Source organism: Larimichthys crocea, chromosome XVII (assembly GCF_000972845.2).
Source record: "Larimichthys crocea isolate SSNF chromosome XVII, L_crocea_2.0, whole genome shotgun sequence".
NCBI classification, from domain to species: domain Eukaryota; kingdom Metazoa; phylum Chordata; class Actinopteri; family Sciaenidae; genus Larimichthys; species Larimichthys crocea.
The window spans coordinates 1874215-1895295 of NC_040027.1; the positions used below are offsets into that span (position 1 = coordinate 1874215).

General features: G+C 40.9%; 1 protein-coding gene across 1 annotated transcript in view; it reads right to left on the reverse strand.

Annotated features, from left to right (window-relative positions):
* The window catches only part of LOC113747977 (ribonucleoprotein PTB-binding 2-like), a 62222-nt gene extending 48729 nt beyond the window's left edge, over positions 1-13493 (reverse strand). The window contains exon 1 of the mRNA XM_027290201.1: positions 13163-13493. Coding sequence (XP_027146002.1) covers positions 13163-13444 — 282 coding nt within the window. The 5' untranslated portion in view covers positions 13445-13493. The remainder of the gene's footprint in view (positions 1-13162) is intronic.
* Between the last annotated feature and the right edge of the window lie 7588 nt (positions 13494-21081).

The following is a 21081-nucleotide window of genomic DNA, read 5'->3' on the forward strand; positions in this document are numbered from 1 at the left end:
CAAGCATTTCAAAACAGCTACTGGGCTCGGTAAGAAGACCTTCTCCCTGCTTTAAATTCAAAAATAGCACACACACTCACAAACTGCTATATCATGAGACTTTGACCTGATATTACAGAGCTACAGTTTGTTGCCTCTTACTTCTACAGAGATGGATAGAGTGAACACAAACTTGGACACAGACTTTTAAACATCATTACACATTTAGAAAAAGACACCTGTCCTGCCCCATTCTAAGTCTTCATGGAGAACCTGGACAGTACGTGGGCAGAAGCAGCAGGACAAGCTGCTATTGTGTTCCCTATAGACCATTCTACAGTGTGTTCTTCAATGTCAAGATGTTCTATAACATGATTAAACATGGCATTCTGTGCATGCTGTACTGTACTGTTCTCTCTACATGTTTGGACGCTTTAAGAAGCTGACATTTACAGCAAGTCCAGTCAGTACTGCAGCACCAGCCTTAAAGCCCAGGGCTGGTTTCTGTGCGTGCATGTGTGCACCCACACCTGGGTGTTAGTATTATAGCAAACAGCCCTGAGAGGATGGACTTGATAAGGAATGTGATAGCAGCCTGGTCTGACACCTGGTAAGCCTAAATGGAGCTCATAGGCATAGGGTAGGTTCATGAAGGAACTACCAGTATCCAAATCAACTGTATACATGTACAACACAGCAAAAACATGAGCACACAGCTCTGTACTGGCTACAAATTCCTAAACTTCACTGACCAGTAGCTGTAATGCAAGCCAAAGCACCACCCACCACGCTGGTGTTCACCTACCTTGTGTTATTTGAATTTAAGCTGTGGCTCATGGCTGTCCACCAGCTGACAGCACACACATTTCATTTAAACTGATTCAATCTACTGCCTCTATATGATACACAAGGCATATTTCTACTACATCATCTAGTACATTGTTTGCACAAATTTAGACTGGAATTATAGTTCAGCGAAGATGTCTTTGCGTCTTTATGCAGAGATGGGTGTTACGGGAATTTTAAAGAAAAACCCTTAAATAAGGAGGATCGGATTCAAAGCATCAAAGTTTAAGTTGAATTTATTGTTCTTGTATAAGAGGAGCGTTTCACAGTGCAACACACTAAAGGGGTTACAGAGAAAAAGGCTCCCTGAGGAGCTCTTATACATTTTCCTGAAGATGGGCTGTCACAACCCCTGTAAATTGTTAACAGACAATTTTCATATAAAGCATCTAAACAGTTTTCTTCAACATATCCCCTAATCAGTAGACAGTATGTCCCCAATCTAGATGTCACCTCTCTGTTCTGGAATCCCTGTATTCATACATTAACCTGAGCTTTACCTTCCCCTGCCAGTCTCAGCCAAACACTAATGAAGGGAAGTGCCCTCAAGACATGTAATAAATAAGAACAAACATCGTATAAGTTAAAACATCTAAATAGCTGTGTAACCCTGGATTTTATGTTGTGTGGTTTGGTACATCAAAAAAGCTAAATCATTAAGTTCAAGTCACTAATGTTCACCAATAGAGTAGCCACAAGCACAGCTTGCTTGTTTACTACTATCTGCAGTTTGGGTAAAACAGGTCAATGGCCACTGCGAGGTGGAAATATCCATCAAAACTCTTCTCCTGTGTGCACCTCTGTGGTGTTACCAAACTTGATTAAGTCAGCAGCATCATTTTCTGCCTTTAAAGATCGCTTGAAGACCTTGACCTGAAGAGTTGGCTACTTATAATATGATATATAATATCGCCTATGATCCTTCTCTATCTTGCTCAAAAGTAAAAACAAAAAAAAGTGCCACTACTGAAGGCCTCTCCGTGATCTACTGTGGTTTAGACAAAAGATAGAGAGATGACTTTATTCATCCCACGAAGGGAAATTAGGTAAAAGCATCTGCCAAATAAATAAATGTATGTAATGTCAAGTGTGATTGAACTCTCTGCTGGGAGAAGACCAAAGTGTAAAAAGAAATTGCCAAGCAAACACCCCTGAGTGACATTAGTGCATGAGCAGCCAAGAGAAGCAGTTCCAGTCCAAACACTATACAGCAGTGCTACCTGAAATTCAAGGCCCATTAAGGCAATTTTAACTTAATGAAAATAGAAACGATCACCCAATCCTAGTGCCCAGAATTGGCACAATGCTCCTGAAAAGCAGCAATTGCATCACTTGTGCCTCTGGGCATTAGATGACACATTCTCTGGACAGCTTTTGGGGTAAAAGACGCCTCTGAAAAATGAAAAGAAAAGATCATATATATCCTCATAGCAAACATCCCAGGGTGTGAAATCAGTGAAATAATTTCCCACTGCAGATTAGTTACGGGTCACAAGTGTTGGATTACTGTCAGTTCGAAGTGATGGCAAATCTCATCTCTCTATTTTCAGTGACTGTTCTGCCATTCACAGCTTTAATTGTCAATTTCCTGCAAATAAAGAGCAAACGGAGTACAAATCACCTTTCAGATGGTCTATGTGTTGTTTTGACCTTTCCATTTGTCATCTTGCACTGTTTGCCCGGTTTAGGTATTTCTAATTCCTCCTGTTGCACTCTGTTAAGTCGCTCTGCAGTCATTCATATTCTATAAAGTGCAAAGTGTACAAGGTAATGTGGAGAGCAAGTATGAAAGGCAAACTAGAATGATTTTTCTTTTCCTCAGCAGGCAAAGGAGAAAGAGAGCGGAGAAATATGTGTTAACTCTGACACTTGTTCATTCATTACACACACACATACACACATGTGTACACACACATACACATTCTCTTTTGTCCTGCAGTCATAAATGAGATGGCTTACAAACACAAACAAGGCCACTTGGGTAAAGTGAAACACTGGGCTATCATTTCGATTGTGTGAGTGTGTGTGTGTGTGTGTGTGTGTGTGTGTGTGTGTGTGTGTGTGTGTATGTATGTGTGTGAGAGAGAGAGGGGGATGGAGGGAGAGAGGGATTAGGGGACAGACACACTCGGCATGGCCTCCTTACTGGCAGTAACTGTGTCCTTGACCTACTGTTAGAGTGATATATGCTACAGAGAGAGAGAGAGAACAGAGGATGAAGCCAAGGTCTAACAGCAGGCTGAGTGCTATTTCCATACTTAACACTATCTTACTTTGACATCTGATGATGATGCATTGAATAAACTAAATACTTCTTGAGTGAACTAATGCCATCAGGCATTTAACTATTTATTTTGTCTGGGAATTACAAATATTTCATTCTCTGATGGATCCAAAAAAACACCTTTTTTTCCCATATTTGGTCCGAGCCAAGCTTTCTATGTGTGAACGTGTGTGACAGGTGGCTCAAACCATGCACAGCATAGATCACTGGCCTATCAAACGCCTGCCAGGAGAGCTTCTTAGAAAACCTGCACACTCACATACTGAGAGCAGACAAGCATAAACACACACGAGTGCAGACCCTTTTTTTTTGTTTGTTTTCTTCCTTTCGCTCTCAAACACGCTCTCGGAGTTTTAACACTATCTATGCTACTTTAACACCCTCTTCCTGCTCTGGCACTGGCAGAGAAGTTTGTTTTGATTCTCTTTATCTCCTTCTCTTCATCCACACTCTCGCTCCCTCTTGTTCTGTTTCCTCCCCCTTTCACCTCTCCCTCCCTTCTATCCTCCTGCTATCCCTTCTCTTTGCTCTTTTCTTCATTGATGGATCAAACAATGGCTGTCTGGTTATATTTTCATGCTGAGTTACCGTTCTTTGCTTTATGGTAAACAGTGTTATGAGGTTCTCCATCATCACATCTCATTTGTTGTCTTTTCTTTCTTTTGCTTGCCTTCTTCAGATGTTTGTTCTTTTCCAGTAGAGTAGAGACAGATGATGTACTAAAGCAGCGCAGCAGGACCAGAATTTTAAGCCCGTAATCAACCTCAGCAGTCACACAGACACATGGTCCAAGAGGTGCGCTATGCCAGACTCTGAATGTGCCAGTACACTACAAACACAGCTAAGAACTTGTTGAAATGTTTGCACAGTTTTCACCACAGTGCATCGTGTGCAAATGGTTCAAATGCAAATATCTGAGAATTTACATAAGGCTCGAGCCGCAGGCTTTCGGTTTAACTGTTTATATTTTTTCCACCCTGGGTAGATGGAACTAGTGTCAGCCAACTTGAATGAATTCTCCGACTGTACAAGAATCTAGAAGAAGATTTTCTGCTCACAGTAGCTTGCAGTTGCATGTACACAAATAAACTGTCACAATGCTACATAATGTTATCAAACTTTCAGATACAGAAAGTCATGCCAAGTAGTAGGGGTGCTAAGTTTTGGCCCTATTAAGCCTGGTTGTACTGTACCTAAACATGCACCAACTCATTTAAGACCAATAACACATAGAACCTGGTCAGTAGCCGTACTAAGCACCTTCCTGTCAGCATAGATTGAGGTAGACGTACTGGTATTGGTGTGTAAAAAACAACTTAGTGCAATTAGTTTGGGCTGAACCATCCATATATTTCCATATAGTACACCCATCCATCCATTATCTGTAACTGCTTACCCTCATCTGGGTCATGGTGGTTCTGGAGCCTATCCCAGCTGACTTTGGGCGTGAGGCGGTGTACACCCTGGACAAGTCGCCAAGTTTCTAACCAAGTTATTGTTAGAAAATTTTACCAAAAGAACAGGGCCGAGATCAAGTTCAAAGTCTGTCAGTGCTTTATTTTTGATAAGGAAAGAGAGAAAGAGAATGCTCAGAGGGAAATCCTCTGAGTTTACCTTTTATACAGTGTTACAAACAAGTTACACAGGCAGATCTCATCTCAGATCGCTTCTGTTCTATAGCCATTGTTGGCGACAAGAGGAAGCACTCCCGGCATTAACGACTCTTGTCTAAAACATTCTGAACATGTTCTGATTACACAAGCACATCTGTCATATCTCTGTTCAGTACTTTTTTACAGACCTGGTACAAACAGCTCATTCAATGCGTACAAGAGCAATCCTACAATGACATCACAAATTATTTTCCCATAATTTCCCTCCTGTTTATACTAAGTCTATACTGAGTCTTCAACCCACTGTAAAAATACAAGGTGAAGCAGAATCATCATATCATTATTATTTATGATGATTTAAAAAATAAATAAAAGTATTTACACCTCTTTGTTTTGAACTTCTTATTTCAGCACGCTTAAGTCAACTTTGTCCAACCATTCACACCTACGGGCAATTTAGAGTCACCAATTAATCTGTTAAGCGTACGTCTTTGGACTGTGGGAAGAAGCAGGAGTAACCCACGCAGACAACTCCAGGTTCGGACCAGAAACCTTCTTGCTGTGAGGCGGCAGTGCTAACCACTGCAACATTGTGCCGCTCCATATAGTACGCATTGTATGAGTTATAATTTGAGTTTCTGAATAAATGTTTTGAAGCAGTCAGAAAACCCAAATTTGGGGGAGTTCAGAGGCGTGGGTGGAGCTGAGGTGGCAAAAGCAAGAAGTGTGTGTGTGTGTGAGATCGACTCAGTCAAACAAAACATGTCTCAAAATAGATGCCTTAATAACTCCTCAATAGAACAATATTATTCAAAATCACCACCCAGACACTCATTAGAGGAAGGGGAATTACCTATTAAGGATTAATGTGTTGATGGGAAAAGGCACTGTCTCTGTATTTCATGTGGGTTTTTACCTGTCATGTCCATACTGCCAGAGATAAACTTAAATCTTTGATAAAGATGCTGTTTCGTCTGATCTTAGAAAGGGCAGAACCAGTGGGTGGTGGGAAGCAGGTGGCTTGCCCTGAGACAGGACCAATCCCGCTGTCAGCCGATGTGACCCCACCTCCCTCCTCCATCCACACCCACTTGTCTCTGCTTGGCTCTGGCCCTGAAGCCACAGAGCTCAGATTGGAGGTTATTTTCCCCACTGAGCAGACAGTCACACTCACATATCAACAGACTCCTGCGGACATTGGATCAAAGCATAATTCTGGTTTGCAATAGCCAATGTGTATCACATGATGTAAATCAAAATGTGCACAAATGTTTACATAGTGAAGTATTTAAACTTTAATTATCTGCAGTCTGCTCTTGTGTGACACTGTTGTATAGATGGATGTATTAAATCCCAGCCTTCAGGTAAACTAAGGAGATAAAACAACCTGAAATTATTATTGCACGTGGGTGTTGAACACTGCTAAAATCTTTCTGTGATTTCCAACATATTACAGCACTTTGTTCGCAGTCTGATTTTGCATTAATGTCAGAAAACAGCACTATGCTGCAACTGTAGGAATAAGTGGAGACTGGCAGAGAAGCTCTCAGACATAAAAGCTAAATGGCCTCTTGTAGTCATTTATACTCCTACACCAAGGCATCAGTGAAATCATTATGCACATCAACACGCTGGATGTGGAAAGGTTAATGTCTTCTGCACTTGCATTACACACATTTTTGTTATATTACGCATTTTAAAACACTCAAAAGAAGCTTAGCATTACTGGATTCATAAACTATGCATCTGGTCACGTGTTCTGTGCTTAAGAAATGGTACTGACAAAATAACGTAGAGATAATATCAATAAGATATTCACTGGAATATATGCAGCTATATGTTCAATGTACTACATTTATATTAGACTGCTAGATGCTGCTAGATTAACTCAACGCATAAATAATAGCAGAACTACAAGTACGTAAATGTTCCTGATTATCTGACTTAAGCTATGAAGCTTCAAATCACATGAATTTCACAAACTGTATAATTAAATACTGCAGACCATTGCTGCTAGAAGCTGTCCTGTAAGCTAATAAACGAATTCTGACAAGGGGACTTGATTTATAAAAGGCGTTTTGGGTAAAAGGTTTTTTCGTATTTCGTCTTTGACATTTTTGTCCCTCTTTTATTTTTCGTCCTGACAGAATGACAGATCCCATTGTGCTCCTTGTGCAGAATGAAACTCCTGAAAGGGATTTATGAAAATAAACTCAGAAGAGTATTAATAGATTAACTCTGACTCTGCCATCAGCTTTTAACAAGAGAAATTGAAATCCATCAGACTGAGCTAAACAGTCTTTAAACTCGGGTCATCACTTGCTGTATGCTTTTTTTGTTCTTGAGTAACAAATGGAACTTGGCATGGCTTACTGACCTCTCTCACTGCGGAGGTGTTGGCACCAACAGAGCTACCACTAACCTGCTTTTATGTTGTTGACTCTGTAATGGAGGAGGTCAGGTGTGTCCAATTTGACAGAGCTTGCACTTCTGATACTAAAATCCGAAGTCAGTCACAGTACAGAGTGATCTCCCCCAGTTCATTATATCCCCCTTCACGTCTTAAAATCTCACTTCATTTGTGTATCAAAAGCATCAAACTCCAGTCCTCTGCAGTGCAGGTGCTGTATGAAACATCATGGATCCAGAACTCTAGCAAACAGGGAGCAGCAGGATCCTGAACCCCTCTACCTCACACTAACACACACACACACACACACAACAATGGCAGCAGTTGTGAACAGCAGGCACACATGGCTTGCAAAGTGCAAAACACAGTTTAAGGAACGTTGTAAGAGAAAGTCAAGAGGACAAGGAAAAACAGGACAGGGACTAAAAGTTTTCTAATAGGAAGTTAAAATGGCTCTTTTGAATGAACCTGTATTGTGGCGGTTCAACCAAGAAGGCATCGCCTGAGCACTGTTCGCACACACACACACACACACACACACACACACACACACACATTATGTCTCCTTAGCCTTTTATCCAATTAGTCTACACCGCATTTTCCTGTACTCATCCAGTCGATGCATTTCTGTTTCTAGGTTACTCTTGAACCTTTTATCCAGTCAGCACAATTACAGTCAAATATATGGAGTCAATATTACGGTTTTCCTTATTATCTTGTAATAAAATATATATAATTATCAGTGAAATCATATCACGATGATAGAAACATACAATTATGTTCATGTTAATTAATTACAATGCAACACTGTCAATAAATACATGTAGATGCTGGCCCTGTCCAGTTGGTAGCAAGTGTGTATATTAATAAGCTATTTTCTAGCAATTGTCACACGCCAAACCCCATCGCATTCGCCAGCTATATCGTTACATAGCCTAGCTATCGCAAAATGTCACAACAGCTGAGTGTCTGAAGTTTTTAGAATTCCTCAATAATTGTGATGTGGTTGCAATAAGAGAGACTAATGCGGTGGTGGATGAAGGACAAGCTGATATAAATACTGATAACGTTTGTCACTCAGCAGCAGATAATGTAACAGGGGAAGGAAGTGGCAGCAAGGACGTAAAAATCATTTATCTGCTCCGTGTGGTGTTGACACAAAAAGTGACCGCACAGGCTGTGTCTCTGTTCAGCTTTTCTCTCTATGCTCTTATAAATGCATATTCTGTAAGTTCTCTCATTTCATTATCATTAAAAATGAAAAATGTCAACACAACCTCTAAACTGGACATCAGTCCTGTGATTTTGCATTAATTTGCCATACCGTGACACTATATACAGTTAACATACTGTAGATGCTAAAAACATGCTCTCATTAATGTCCTAATCAGAAATCAGGGTTCTCACACCTGTTTAAACATTAAATTCAAGGACTTTCCAGGTCCAATTCTCTCAAATTTACCATGGCATAGTTTGATTGCTGTTACAAAACAGGTTGGCTTGCGTGATCCTCGCAATCGAGGTCACAGTGTATCGCAAATGAATCATCTCAGCTATATAACGTTACATATTTGAGCCATTGCCAAATTATGCCATGAAAAAGTAAACAAATAGTCTGCATGAACTTGTTGGTCTGTCCTATTTGTAACGACAGTAGCCAGTCAGTGCCTGCGGGATAAACATCTGCAATATTTTGAGGTGACTAACTCCACGATAAACAGCTAAATCACAACAGCATGTGTGTGCATGCAGGCTCATAAGTGATGAAGGTGATGAAGGCTGCCCACTGTCAGAAGGGGCAGATTTCATGAACATCTGCTGCTGACACACACACTCAGATGTACACATGCACACAACACAGCATGTGTAACGAGAGGAGGAAGTGGGTGGAAAGAGAGCAGCTCAGGCACACGCTGCTTTGTGACATTTACATGTATTTGTGTTTACCTGTACATATGCAAACACAAGTGCGCACACAAACACCCTGGTATTCAAAAAGAAGCACATAAACATCTTGCATAAGCTTTGTGTATTTCTGAGAAACTGAATAATTCAAGAACTGAGCAGAAGTCATTGGAAGCTAACCTCCGCATACACACACACACACACACACACACACACACACACACACACTACCCACATCTATTTTACCCTCCAGTGCATCTGCAGATATGTTTTTACTCTACGTGCTTGGATTTAATTAAACATCACTTTTATTCTTCTTGAAATTTCAAGTGGAGTCTGGAGTGCACAGTAGGAGTGCGGGTAAAGTTCTTGCTCAATACTTTGGTTCAGCTCCAACTTCTAGTTGTTTGTATGAGGGGAAAAAATTCAATTTTAAAATATTAATTTTCCCCAGCTAAAATTCCAGTTTGCGTTGCAATTCTACACATGTGTATTTACTGGTCTTGCAATACTACTACATATGTGAAAAAGTTGTGTTTGTGGCGCCAGAAGGAGCTGGATGAATTTGATTAAATTGCCTCAAATGATGTCACTTGAGGCTAAACTGTGTGCTCAAACAGGGCTCCTGCACCTTTAAATTCAACAACTTTTCAAGGACTTGAACCTAAAATTTTTAGAATGAGAACTAGCAGGTTCGCTAAATTTGAGCTTTCTCGCTTGCTTGTTGTTGTTGTTGTTGTGCATCATTCAACCTCACGTGGGGCTTGGAGAGTAACGGATTACATGTAACACTGTTGATGATCTCTATTCCATTCCATTCCAGATGTAATAGATTACCAATACAATTAGCAAAACTAGGGACTACTATGCAGGACTACACTTTTAAAACACATTAAAAACATGATCGCCATTATTTTGCTTTTCAATCAGAAAAAGGTAAGCGTCTTCCTTAATATTTCCTGAGGTAATCCAAAAGTAATCAAGTTAAGTTACTTTAGTATTGTGTTACTTGGATTAGAATACTGATTACATTTAACAGATAATTAGTAACTATATCAGATCACATTTCAAAAGTAACCCTCCCAATCCAGCATGCATGTAACCATCGCAGGGAGCATAACATAGCCTAATTACTGATAAATTAACTAAATTATGTTGTATAATGTATTTATGTTCTGTTCTGTTCAAAAACTTTCAAGGCCTTGTTTTTTCCCCCTTCAAATTCTTCAATTTTTTTAAGGATTTCAAGGACTTTTGGAAACCATGGTAACACCACTGTACAAGCACATGTGGGCTGTTTTTGTAGCACACCAAGACCAACTGAAAGGTAACTAGAGAAATCATTATGATTGTCTCTTGACATATTCTTCTGTTATCCCATTTCCAGGTACAGGTTTTGAACATTAATCGGGCTGCCACATCAATCTGCAGCCAACAAAAGTCTTACTTCACAGCCAACAAAAGCTCAAAAGCACAGATCTCAATTGAATATTTGAGTGTTCAGTTATTTAAGGTAAGTGTTTCAAAAGGATTTGGATTCAATAAGTGGCCTTAATAGTGGATTTTTATTCTGTAAAATGCTACTAATAGCATTTTAGAAAATCATATTGATTTGATAAAATGCTATAAGACAAGAGTCATTAATGGCTTCTATTTGACAGGGATAATGTGAACAGCAAAGAGGAGAACTTCTCACATCCCCATCATTATTTCAACTAAACGCCCTTTTCTATTCTATTTCCTGTCCTCTCCTTCCACTAAACTCTTCTGTGTCTCCACCTCTCCTTTTCTCATTGCACTCTTCTCTCCGCTGTTCCCATCCCCCCACTCCTCTCTGAGATGAGGACTGTCAGCAGGGCCATATATCTGATACAGTGCACCATGGACTACACACACTCACTCTCACACACATATATCCAATGTGCGATATAGTGTTCACTAATGGGGCAGTGGGTATGAGGGGAATGGAAGATGGAGTCAGCTGGGCGTTGGTGAGTCCATCAGACAGGCTATATAAGACACTTGACGAGGACTTTCCTTCGTCAGACGTCTATAACCTTATGGTAAATGCTATAATGTCAACAACAGGACTATGGATATCACTGGTTTCCTGTCAGAGTAGCCCTATACACATCCAAGAAATTAAATCATGTGGTACAAGTACTGATATTGATTAGGGCTGCAACTGATGATTAGTTTCATTACTGATTAATCTTGATTATTCTTTGGATTAATCAATTAACCGTTCATTAAATGTCAGAAAATAGGGACGAATGCTCATCTCAGGTTTGCCAGGTAATGTCAAATAGTTTTTTTTAATCCAACCAACTGTTGAAAAACCAAGAATAATTGATTTGCATTTGCTTTCACACAGAAAAGCAGCAAATCCTTACATCGGAGAAGCTTGAGCGAGGAAATGTTTTGTATTTCTGTGTGATAAGAGACTTTAAAAGACAACAAACTATGAAAGTTTTTGTATCTTTTTTTTTTTTAACATATCGATCGATCACAGAATCGACCAGCGATTTTTTTTTGGTTCATTTCTGACAAGCTCGGGATCACTAGGACATCTCCGTACATAAGATCCATAATCTGAGCTGATTCAACAGTATCACTACCAGATCTACACCTTTAAATAGAAAAAATAATGTGGAACATTCTGCAGGGTTCAGGCGTCATGCAGCTCTGCTCTCCAACTGCTCTGCTCAGGCTCAATAAACATAATCACACTCGATCTGGCACATGTATAACGTGGGAAACAGAGAGAGAAGGAGAAATTCCACTTCTGTTGCTTCACCTAATCCAAGTCGCTTCTCTTCTCTCTATCCACTCTCTTTCTCACAAACACACAACATGCACTCTTTCACACTCTCTCTCTCCCTCTCATCCCCTTACACACACACACTCTAACACTCGCACACCATGCAGAGTGCTGGATCTCCTTGGCAGCGTGCCTCTTTCTAAGAATGTTTGGTGCTACAACCCTGAAGGAATACACCATCAGCGCCTTCGACACGACGCCTCCAGAAGGCTTGCATGCTGACACAAGTGATGAATGACACTAAGTAGGAGAGACCAAACGGGTCTTAAAGTTATAAACAGTGAAGTCACTGTGCAGTCTTTGACAAGAAACATGCAGACAAAGTTCTTGCATGTACAATAAACATAAAAGACTGCTTCTGTCTCCAGTGAAGAAATCGGATTATAATCATGTCTGAAGTACTTTTAACTGTTTACACTGGGTTACTACAACATTATACTGTGTGCAATACAATGTACACCCTGTATATTTAAATTTATGCTGCAAAAAGTTACAAGACTGATTTTTTTTTTTTAAAGGAGAATCACAACAGATGCCACCTGACAACGGGAGACATAATGTGCATATCATTGCACTGCTCCACTCAGTGATGTAGTGCCAGATGGAAATGAAGATAACACCCACATAAAAAAATAAATAATAAAAAGTTCTGTTTTCTGGCTTGATCGATCTCATATGAGACAGTTTCTGATGTTGGTACGGGTGTATGGTTACCTCTACAATGATGGGTAAAGGACTTCATCTCCAGTATTTCTTCCTTTTTGCAAGGAAAGTGACAGACGTGCAAACCACTGACGACTTTTGCACAGACTCAAACGTTCACTGATATGTCACAATGTTGTGGAGTGACATACTGATTATGGATTGATACCATCGCTAATGATGTGAATAGAAGAGTAAACACAGATCTAGTTATTAGGCAACAAACTATATACAGTTTGTGATGTGTTGTTATTAAACTGAGGCTTTATTATGTCTAAAGGGTTTAGGATCAGTTCCCTCAGCTCATTTAACAGTCTGCAAAGTTACATACTGTTTAACAAACGTTGCCACATCCCATAATAAATGTAACAGCTATTCAAATAAACTATAAAACTGTATAAAGATGAGATTAAAAATGATGAGCCTATGATATCATGGGGTAAACTATGATGACAACAACATAAACGGATTAAAAAGTGCGCAGGTCAGTGCAAACTAAACTACAGAGCGCCAGCGACGCGCAAAAAGTCTCGATATGCGTAAAAACCTGGAAACCAAATGGACGGCGCTACTTTTGCTCCAGTTCATCCAGAGTAAACTACCTGGTTGGTGGTGTCGGGCGGCAGGTTCTTAATGAGGATTTTCCTCCTGTTGCTCAGCTCCTGACGAGTTTTGGCCAGCCTCCTCTCGATTTCCTCCGGCTCCAGGTCCGGCAGGTCGCGGAGGCTAATCCCCGAATCTGAGGGCTGCGCTGCCGCAGCCGCTCCCGTTTCCTCATCCTCCGGTTGCCGGCTTTCGGGGCTGTCCATCTCCGGGGAAAGTGCGCTCTCCCCGGCTAGAGAAGAGTGAACGCTCGGCGGCTGGATGGATGAGGCTGCCGCCATCTTGGGTAGCTGAGTGAAAAGTGTGAGGGAATATAGTGAGTGAAAGAGAGAGAGAGAGAGAGAGAGAGAGAGAGAGAGAGAGAGAGCAGGTGGGAGGTGTGTCAGTGAAAGAGAGAAAGAGCGACGGAAAGCTAAAACATCCCGAACAAAACACCAGAAAAGAGACAATTTAAATTAACTCATTTATTCCTGAATGTAGATTATTCCTACAATCAGATATTTATTATTATACTTACGTATCCATGCATATGCTTGCTTATATAATCGAATATCAACTTGTTTTGTTGACTCTCGATTTTACTGGAGGATTATATAACCCCTTCAAGGAAAAAGTGAAACTACACTCAGGGGGGGATTTATTCAATTATATCCATAATCTGTGAGTTTTAATGTAAAAGGTGCAGGATACAGTATCTGATTAAACTACTGACCGGCTCACATGCTTTCTCCCATGCCAGGCTGCACCTCAGACTCCTGGCGACCCCAACTGTCGGCTGCATGTATAGAAGCCAATTAAGATCCGCCAGCATCACTTCAAAACATCACATATAGTTTGTTTAGTGCATGTGGGGGGGCAGCTTGCAGTCGAGCACACTGGAGGTGGCTTGATTTTTGCATGGCTTCAATTTATTTATTTAGTTAGTGTCCAGATTTTTGGGCAAAAAACGCAAGAGGAGTGACCTTACTGTATCACCAGCCACATGTTGAGTCTGGCTGTGTTTTATGTTCTGTAAACAAGATGCACAGTCCATTTTGGAAAGCAGCATACACACAGCATTAAAGCACAGTGGAGAAACTCAGAACTCATTTTTATTCTATAGCCCAATTAACACTTATTCTTCTGGCCAAAGAAAGAGAGAGACATTCATTGGAGAATATCTCCAAACCACCACAGCTTTCCTGTTTCCCATGTGCATAATGTGACCATGAATGGCTGTGTGCCTTCCCTCCTTTCTGCCCAAGTCATCCAGTGAATGCCAAACTAGCAGCCAACCGAGCCTGCCTGCCCGCCTGCCTGCCTGCCTGCCTGCCCACCGTGGGTGGAAAGCTGCTCCTGGCAAACACAAAGGGAACACAGCTCCCTGCCGAGTCCTCACAATGCCTATGTAGCTTCCGCAGGCTGCATGAGACACTGACAGCCACACACACTCTATGCTCGCACTTCTAAGATGCATTCACACTCATGTAGGCCCACAAACATGTCAGCTAGAACACATCAACCCACTGAGGAAATATTTAGAGCGCGATTATGCCGAGGCCTGTAAGAGAGAGAAATCAGCCTCCATGTTCTCTCTCTCTCTCGCCATCTGTGTGAAGCGTTTCTTGGCAGATCGGAGTCCAGACAATCACAGTTGTCAGTGGGTGAAAATTACCTCACGTTGCCAAGTGGCTGAACCAGTGTAACTGAAACACACAGACTGTATACGGACCGTTTGTATGAATTCTTCAATCAAGCTTACACTCAAGACCACTTCAGAGCGGAAAGGCCAAAGAAAAGGACACTTTATGTCATTTCGATCTACTCGAGAAGCAATGATTCCAGTTTACGATGAGCTGATCAATCAGCTCGGTAATTTACACAAGCAACTATTTTGATAATGAGTCAAGCAAAAAATGCCAAACATTCTCCAGCTTACGATGATTAATTAATCAAGTAATCTAAGGAATTAACTATTTTGATAATGAGTTCATCATTTGCCAAACACTGATGGTGTATGCCAAACATTCTGCAGCTTCTCACTGTGTATAAACCCAATACGCTATGTTTGAGTTTTCTACTGTTTGCCGAACAAAACAGCACATTCTTTTTAAGCTCTGGGAAATTACAAGCAGCACAATTTTATGAAGTTCTATAGAAAAACTATTACTTTATTGATTCGGAAAAATAAATTGGTAATTGCAGTTTCTAATGAACAGTTTGAAAGCTTGACTTCCTGGTACACTGGACTTCATCTCAGACTCCAGATCAGTAGCAAGCTTTTTGTTTAGTAGACTCTGTCATATCCTGCAAATCAAATGGTGAGAAATGCTCCTGTCCAGCATTTGTCCTACGTGCAAACCATTTTTTATATCCAGTTGCAATCAGCTGAAACAAAGACATTTTCCTACACTTGACAAACATTCAGGAGAAGTCAGGTTTCGATCTACACTAACTGCAGCTCGTACAATAGTCTGTGCTGTGCTGACAGATTGGGGGACATGAATCATTGAACAGTGGTTCCCTGAAAAGACAGCAAGGACTTGCCTGTCACTTGCACGGTTTGATATTGTAGACACATGAATCACTCCACTAAGTACTAAATAACGTTTCCATGAGAGAACAATTAATTTGTTCTCTTAGTCCCCCTGGCACAAACGTATGCTTCCACCGACACTTAGAGACACACTCTAACACACACACACACACACACATTAACTTATGTCAGCCTACAGCTGGCTCGCACAGTTACACAAACTGTGTCTTTCAAAGCATTTTACCTATGTGCATATCAGACCCCGTCATAATGGGCTATGCTTCACAAACCAAGGGAAAAAGGGAGATGTTAGTCCCTCTTCATCTAAAACACAAGAGCCCTGCTGGTGCTTCAGTGTGTCAGCCAGTGATTCACAGTCCTTTTGGAGTGGGTGGGAGTAGAGAGCAGAAGAAGAAAACGGGAAAAATGTTTGCCGCTGCTCGCTGGGACTGAGAGTGTGAGGGAGTGGGTGGGCAGAGTGGCTGAACAGGCAAAGCAGGCACATGGGATGAGTTCAGTAGGCGTGAGGGTAGGAAAGGTAGCAGAGGGAGAGAGAGGGGGAGTGAACCCTAAATGGCAAAGTGGTTCAGTGCGTGTGGGAGTTGACGGTGAGTATATGCGTGTGTCGGTGTGTATCCTGTATGATTGTGCAGTGTGACTGTGCTATCTGCAGTAGAAGCAACTAAGGGACATGTGACCTACTAAAAACAGCTGACCTGAGCCCATGAGGCCGATATGCACAAGAGTTCCCTGCCCAATTCATGTCCTAATTACAGTGGTCATAAGCATACCTCTTCACCAGTGTGTCGGGGAAGCTACTTTTATGTGGCCAGCAAGTGATCCAGTAATGAGAAAGTTGCATCTATTTTAACATGAGTACTCCCTGTCTTCATAGCATAACTCAAGTGTGTACTTTTTTTTTATGTCTTCGTCCATTTAAAGTTGATTTTTTTTCTGTTAACAAAGTAGTAATTCTGTAAAGTTGTACCTTTGAGTAGATCATTGTAATTAAATCCTTTCTTAGCAGATTCTGATGTAAGGCTCAAGTTATGCAGTCAGTCCTTGCACACTTTATTACACATATTTTAAACTAAAATCATAATATAGAAAGCACTGTCTGTCAGTTAAGTTATTTCGAAGTGCTATAAATTGCCTGCATGCAAGACTTAAGATGATTAGACTGCTAAGATGCGCTTGGGAAACTGGGACTCTGGACTGCACAAAATATGCTGCTAGTGCATGTCTGCTGTACCAGTTGGCAGAGCAAAGACTGACTGAAATGACCCGAGGGTGCTTGGACACCGAGCTCAGTGCTCTAATTCACAGCGTTTCCCTGGCAGGGAGCAGCAGACAGCTCGGGAGAAAGAGGGAGAGTAGAGGAGATACAGTAAAATAGAGACAAAGACAGGCCCATGTAGGGGAATGAATGAATGAATGCCGACAAACTGATAAGGTTTATGAGATGTGGTGACAGGCGGACAGTTGAGAGACATGGGGAAAGAGCTCCTTTTCCCCTTCACCTCTCAGCAGTGCTGAACTACTTCCCTGCTGATGTTCAGTAAACTGAGAGCCCGGCATGCCCCTCTCTATTTTCACTATCCACCTCAAGGAGAAACAATTTACTTGCACTCTGTGACCTTCTCCTAAAATAGACAGAGATGCAGTATCTTTTCACAAACTGCCCTTGCTTATCTTCTCTATTGTTCATTTAAATAAAATGGGATATCTCAAAAGATGAGATCGAACGAAAGTTTGAAACCGACCTTACAGATGCTCCATTTGAAAATCTTCTCCAACTTTCCAAGATTATTGTTGTTTGGTCAGAATGTAACCAGAAAAGCTAATGAACACTTTGTTTATTGCTTACATGAGAGGACAAGCCAACATTTTATTTAGAGGCTCTATTAATACTTTGCTACTTCCAGATGGAGAACAGGTGCAGATGGAGAACAGGTCTGGGATAGGTCTCAAGCTGCACAATACGGGAAAATAACTGCAATATGATTCCTGATTAATCAGGATGATCATTTTTGCATTACATTTTTGTCGGGTGACACAGTGGGGCCTTTCTGTGTGGAGTTTGCATGTTCTCCCTGTGTCTGCGTGGCTTCTCTCCGGGTACTTTGACTTCCTCCCACGGTGCAAAGACATGCAGGTTCACTGGTGACTCTAAATTGCCTGTAGGTGTGAATGTGAGCGTGAATGGTTGTTTGTCTCCATTTGTCAGCCCTGTGCGATATGATCCGCCGATATGAACCAAACAATCCAGTTCTGTAGGCTGGGGAATCTCGACAGCACTAAAGTATTTTTACATTATAATGCTGTTTTGTCGAGGTGTCGTTTAGCTCAGTTGGTAGAACATCCACCCCATGTACAAAGGCTCAATCCGTCCTGCAGCGGGCCAGGGTTTGATTCCGACCTGCGGCTCTTTCCTGCATGTCATTCCCCATGTCTCTGCCCCCACATTCCTGACACTCTTCAGCTGTTTCTATACAATAAAGCTTGTAAGGCCCAAAAAATATCTTGCACTTGGCAATATTGTGATTTTGATAATATTTTGGCCAATTGCAAGTCAACTGTGAAAAGTTGTGTCAAATTATTTACCTTGTCACTCAATACATTCACCTAGCATGATTGACAATAAACAGAACTAAATTAACAAATTACAAATCAACATTCACAAAACATCTAGAACAAAAACAGAGCACCTCCAGAAAAGAATCAGACATGGGAGAGTAGATGAGATAAAAGCCACCTGTCAATATTTGACAAAAGGCTGAATGAATGCTCAGTTAAAACCAACTGCTGGTGACAGGGCAAATAATTTCCTATAACAACAGCTGCTGACATGTTTTTAGCAAACTCGACTCAAACAAAAGAAAATTATGTATTTAAAACAGTCATGCAAAACAAAAAAAAAGCGGCCTCTTGTTGTATTGTTGTCTTACAACCATGTTGACTCTCCATCTGTGGTTGTTTCTAAGCTCCCCTGGCAGGAAACACTGTATGTACAAAAAGGCATCATAAATAAGTGATAGGGTCTTCCCAGGCAGTATGTACCACTATTCTTCCCCCATCTACAAATGACATGACCTACTGCCAACAGCTTGAAACACATTGAAAAACACATTCCTCTCGTGGAGCTGAGTGCAGAACAACCTTTTTTCTCTGAAATGTCCCACTTCTTGAAGCAGGGGTCAAGAGCTAAAATGCACTGGAGGTGTGCAGTATTTTGAGGTTTAATCGAGATAGACAAAAAAAGAAAAGATTCACAACAGCTCTTTCTCCTTTTCCCTTTCCTGTTTTTGTATTACAAACCCATAAACCCTACATGAACTGTAGCAGAATTTGATTATGCAATTTGTTGTGATTGTATCGATAAAAAATCCTTGCCATCTGTAGTTTTGCTGAACATATGAGTTCATTAATTAAGTATACTTCCAACAGGGTGGATTCACTGCATACAGTGTCTTAACTTTGAAAAAAATATCTCTCCAACTACTGGGTCAAACAGATATTGCAGTTTGACATAGTAGCAGACAGTTCTACATGTCATTAAAAATACTTCCCTCCAAACAAGGCCAAAAAGCCTCTGAAGAGCATCTTTTTGGAGTGTAGGTGTCCTAAATGTCCCTGCGTGAACCAGGGAGAATAACACAGGCTAGAAAGACATCAGACAATATTACTCTGGTGTCAGTGAGTGTGAATAGAGGGCCAGGTATTGAAACAATACATACAAAATCCCTTGCAGGTATCCCTGGATCTCCCTGATTTACTGTGTGTGACGTAGTTTGTGGGTGATCTGATCCATGTCCTCATACAGTATAAACAAAATGGCCATAGTGACAATAGAAAGACACAATTAGCAATTTTTGATTTGCTTTGTTTTTACTTTAATGTTTGTATGATGTCAGATAAGTTGCCAGCGACGCTGAATCACAAAAACTGTTCTTAGAAAGCTTTTGCTTGAAGCTTTAACTGTACATGTGTGTGTGTGTGTGTGTGTGTGTGTGTTGACTTAATTAATAATTCAGTATTTTCGGCTTGATGTAGGCTAGTGCAGAGGTTTTCAAAGTAAGAGGTCGATCTTCCTCAGGCTGGCTACAAACAACTTAAATCTCAGTTAATGGAAATGATTAAAAATATTACATTAGTTATTACATTAGTTATCAAAAGGAGATAACATAGAATAGCCTAAATGTGTGTGAGTTTGTCTAAGGAAGCATTTTTGGGAAAGGTTACCGTTTTTCTCACATTCCAAGAATCAGAAACTAATAAATACCATAGGACAGACCATTGTTATGTATGCCCAACAGTAATATTTCTACCTTGGCCTAATTTGTGAGTGTCTATGGGATCAAATTACATAATGATGATTGCATAGGCATCCAGAAACTTAGCAAGTAGGCAAAGGGATGTGAAAATGTGTACACCTGTTGACGACACTGAGGTTACCTGAAGTGCAGAATGCTTTAAGGTTTGAATAAATGAGGCTTGTGTTTTAATTACTCGAGTGACATCTGCATTTAGATCTACTGGACAGACATCAGTAAATATGGTCAGAAATTGTGGTCAACGTTTACTGTGATGCTCATGCAGTAGGTAAGTAAGGAAAACCAAAGAGCAACTCTCCCTTAGGTCTCTGAGAATATCAATACAGGACGGTTTCAGACTGTCTGCAATAAACAGCCCGTTGACAATAGATTTTTTTCACAGCAGCCATTTTGACATGAGTCGGGTGGGGTACGGTCAACACAGGCGTTACCAATGATACTAATGAAGGTTCAGTTCCGTTCAGATCAAACAGAGTCAGGGAGCTGCTGCGGTGCATGTTGGCTCACTGGGAAGTCTCTGGTGCAATAAATGGAACAGAACCTTAATTAAAATAAATAAAGCCAATTAGGGTTGCAATTCATAAACGCTCCATTACAAAGATGAATCCACAGCTGAGAGTTCAATGGTGTGAAAACCATTGACACTAATCTACAGATATATGGAGGGAAAAAAAGTCATGTGGTCAGAAGAGTGATCACGCGTCCACCCATGGTATAGTTGACCCCCACAGAGAGGAGATCGAGGGTTCTGCTGTGGATGTTGTGCTGTCAAGGGTAATTTACTGGTCCCCTTAGAGGGTAGTTTCAATGCAAATCAATACAACGTTGTTCTGAGAAAACACTTCTATCCTGATGGGAGGGGTCTCTACCAGTGGCCCCATCCATACTGCACGAAGGGGTCAGTGAATAATTTCAGGAGTATAAAATGATACATCATCATCAAAATTATCTTTTGAAAGAATACCTCTAGTAGAGTTTCATAGAAGCAAGCAAAGCTATTCTGGCAGCAATTTGTAGATTTACCCTCAAAAATGACAAAAGGGAGCAGTAATAGAAAAAAGGCAGACAG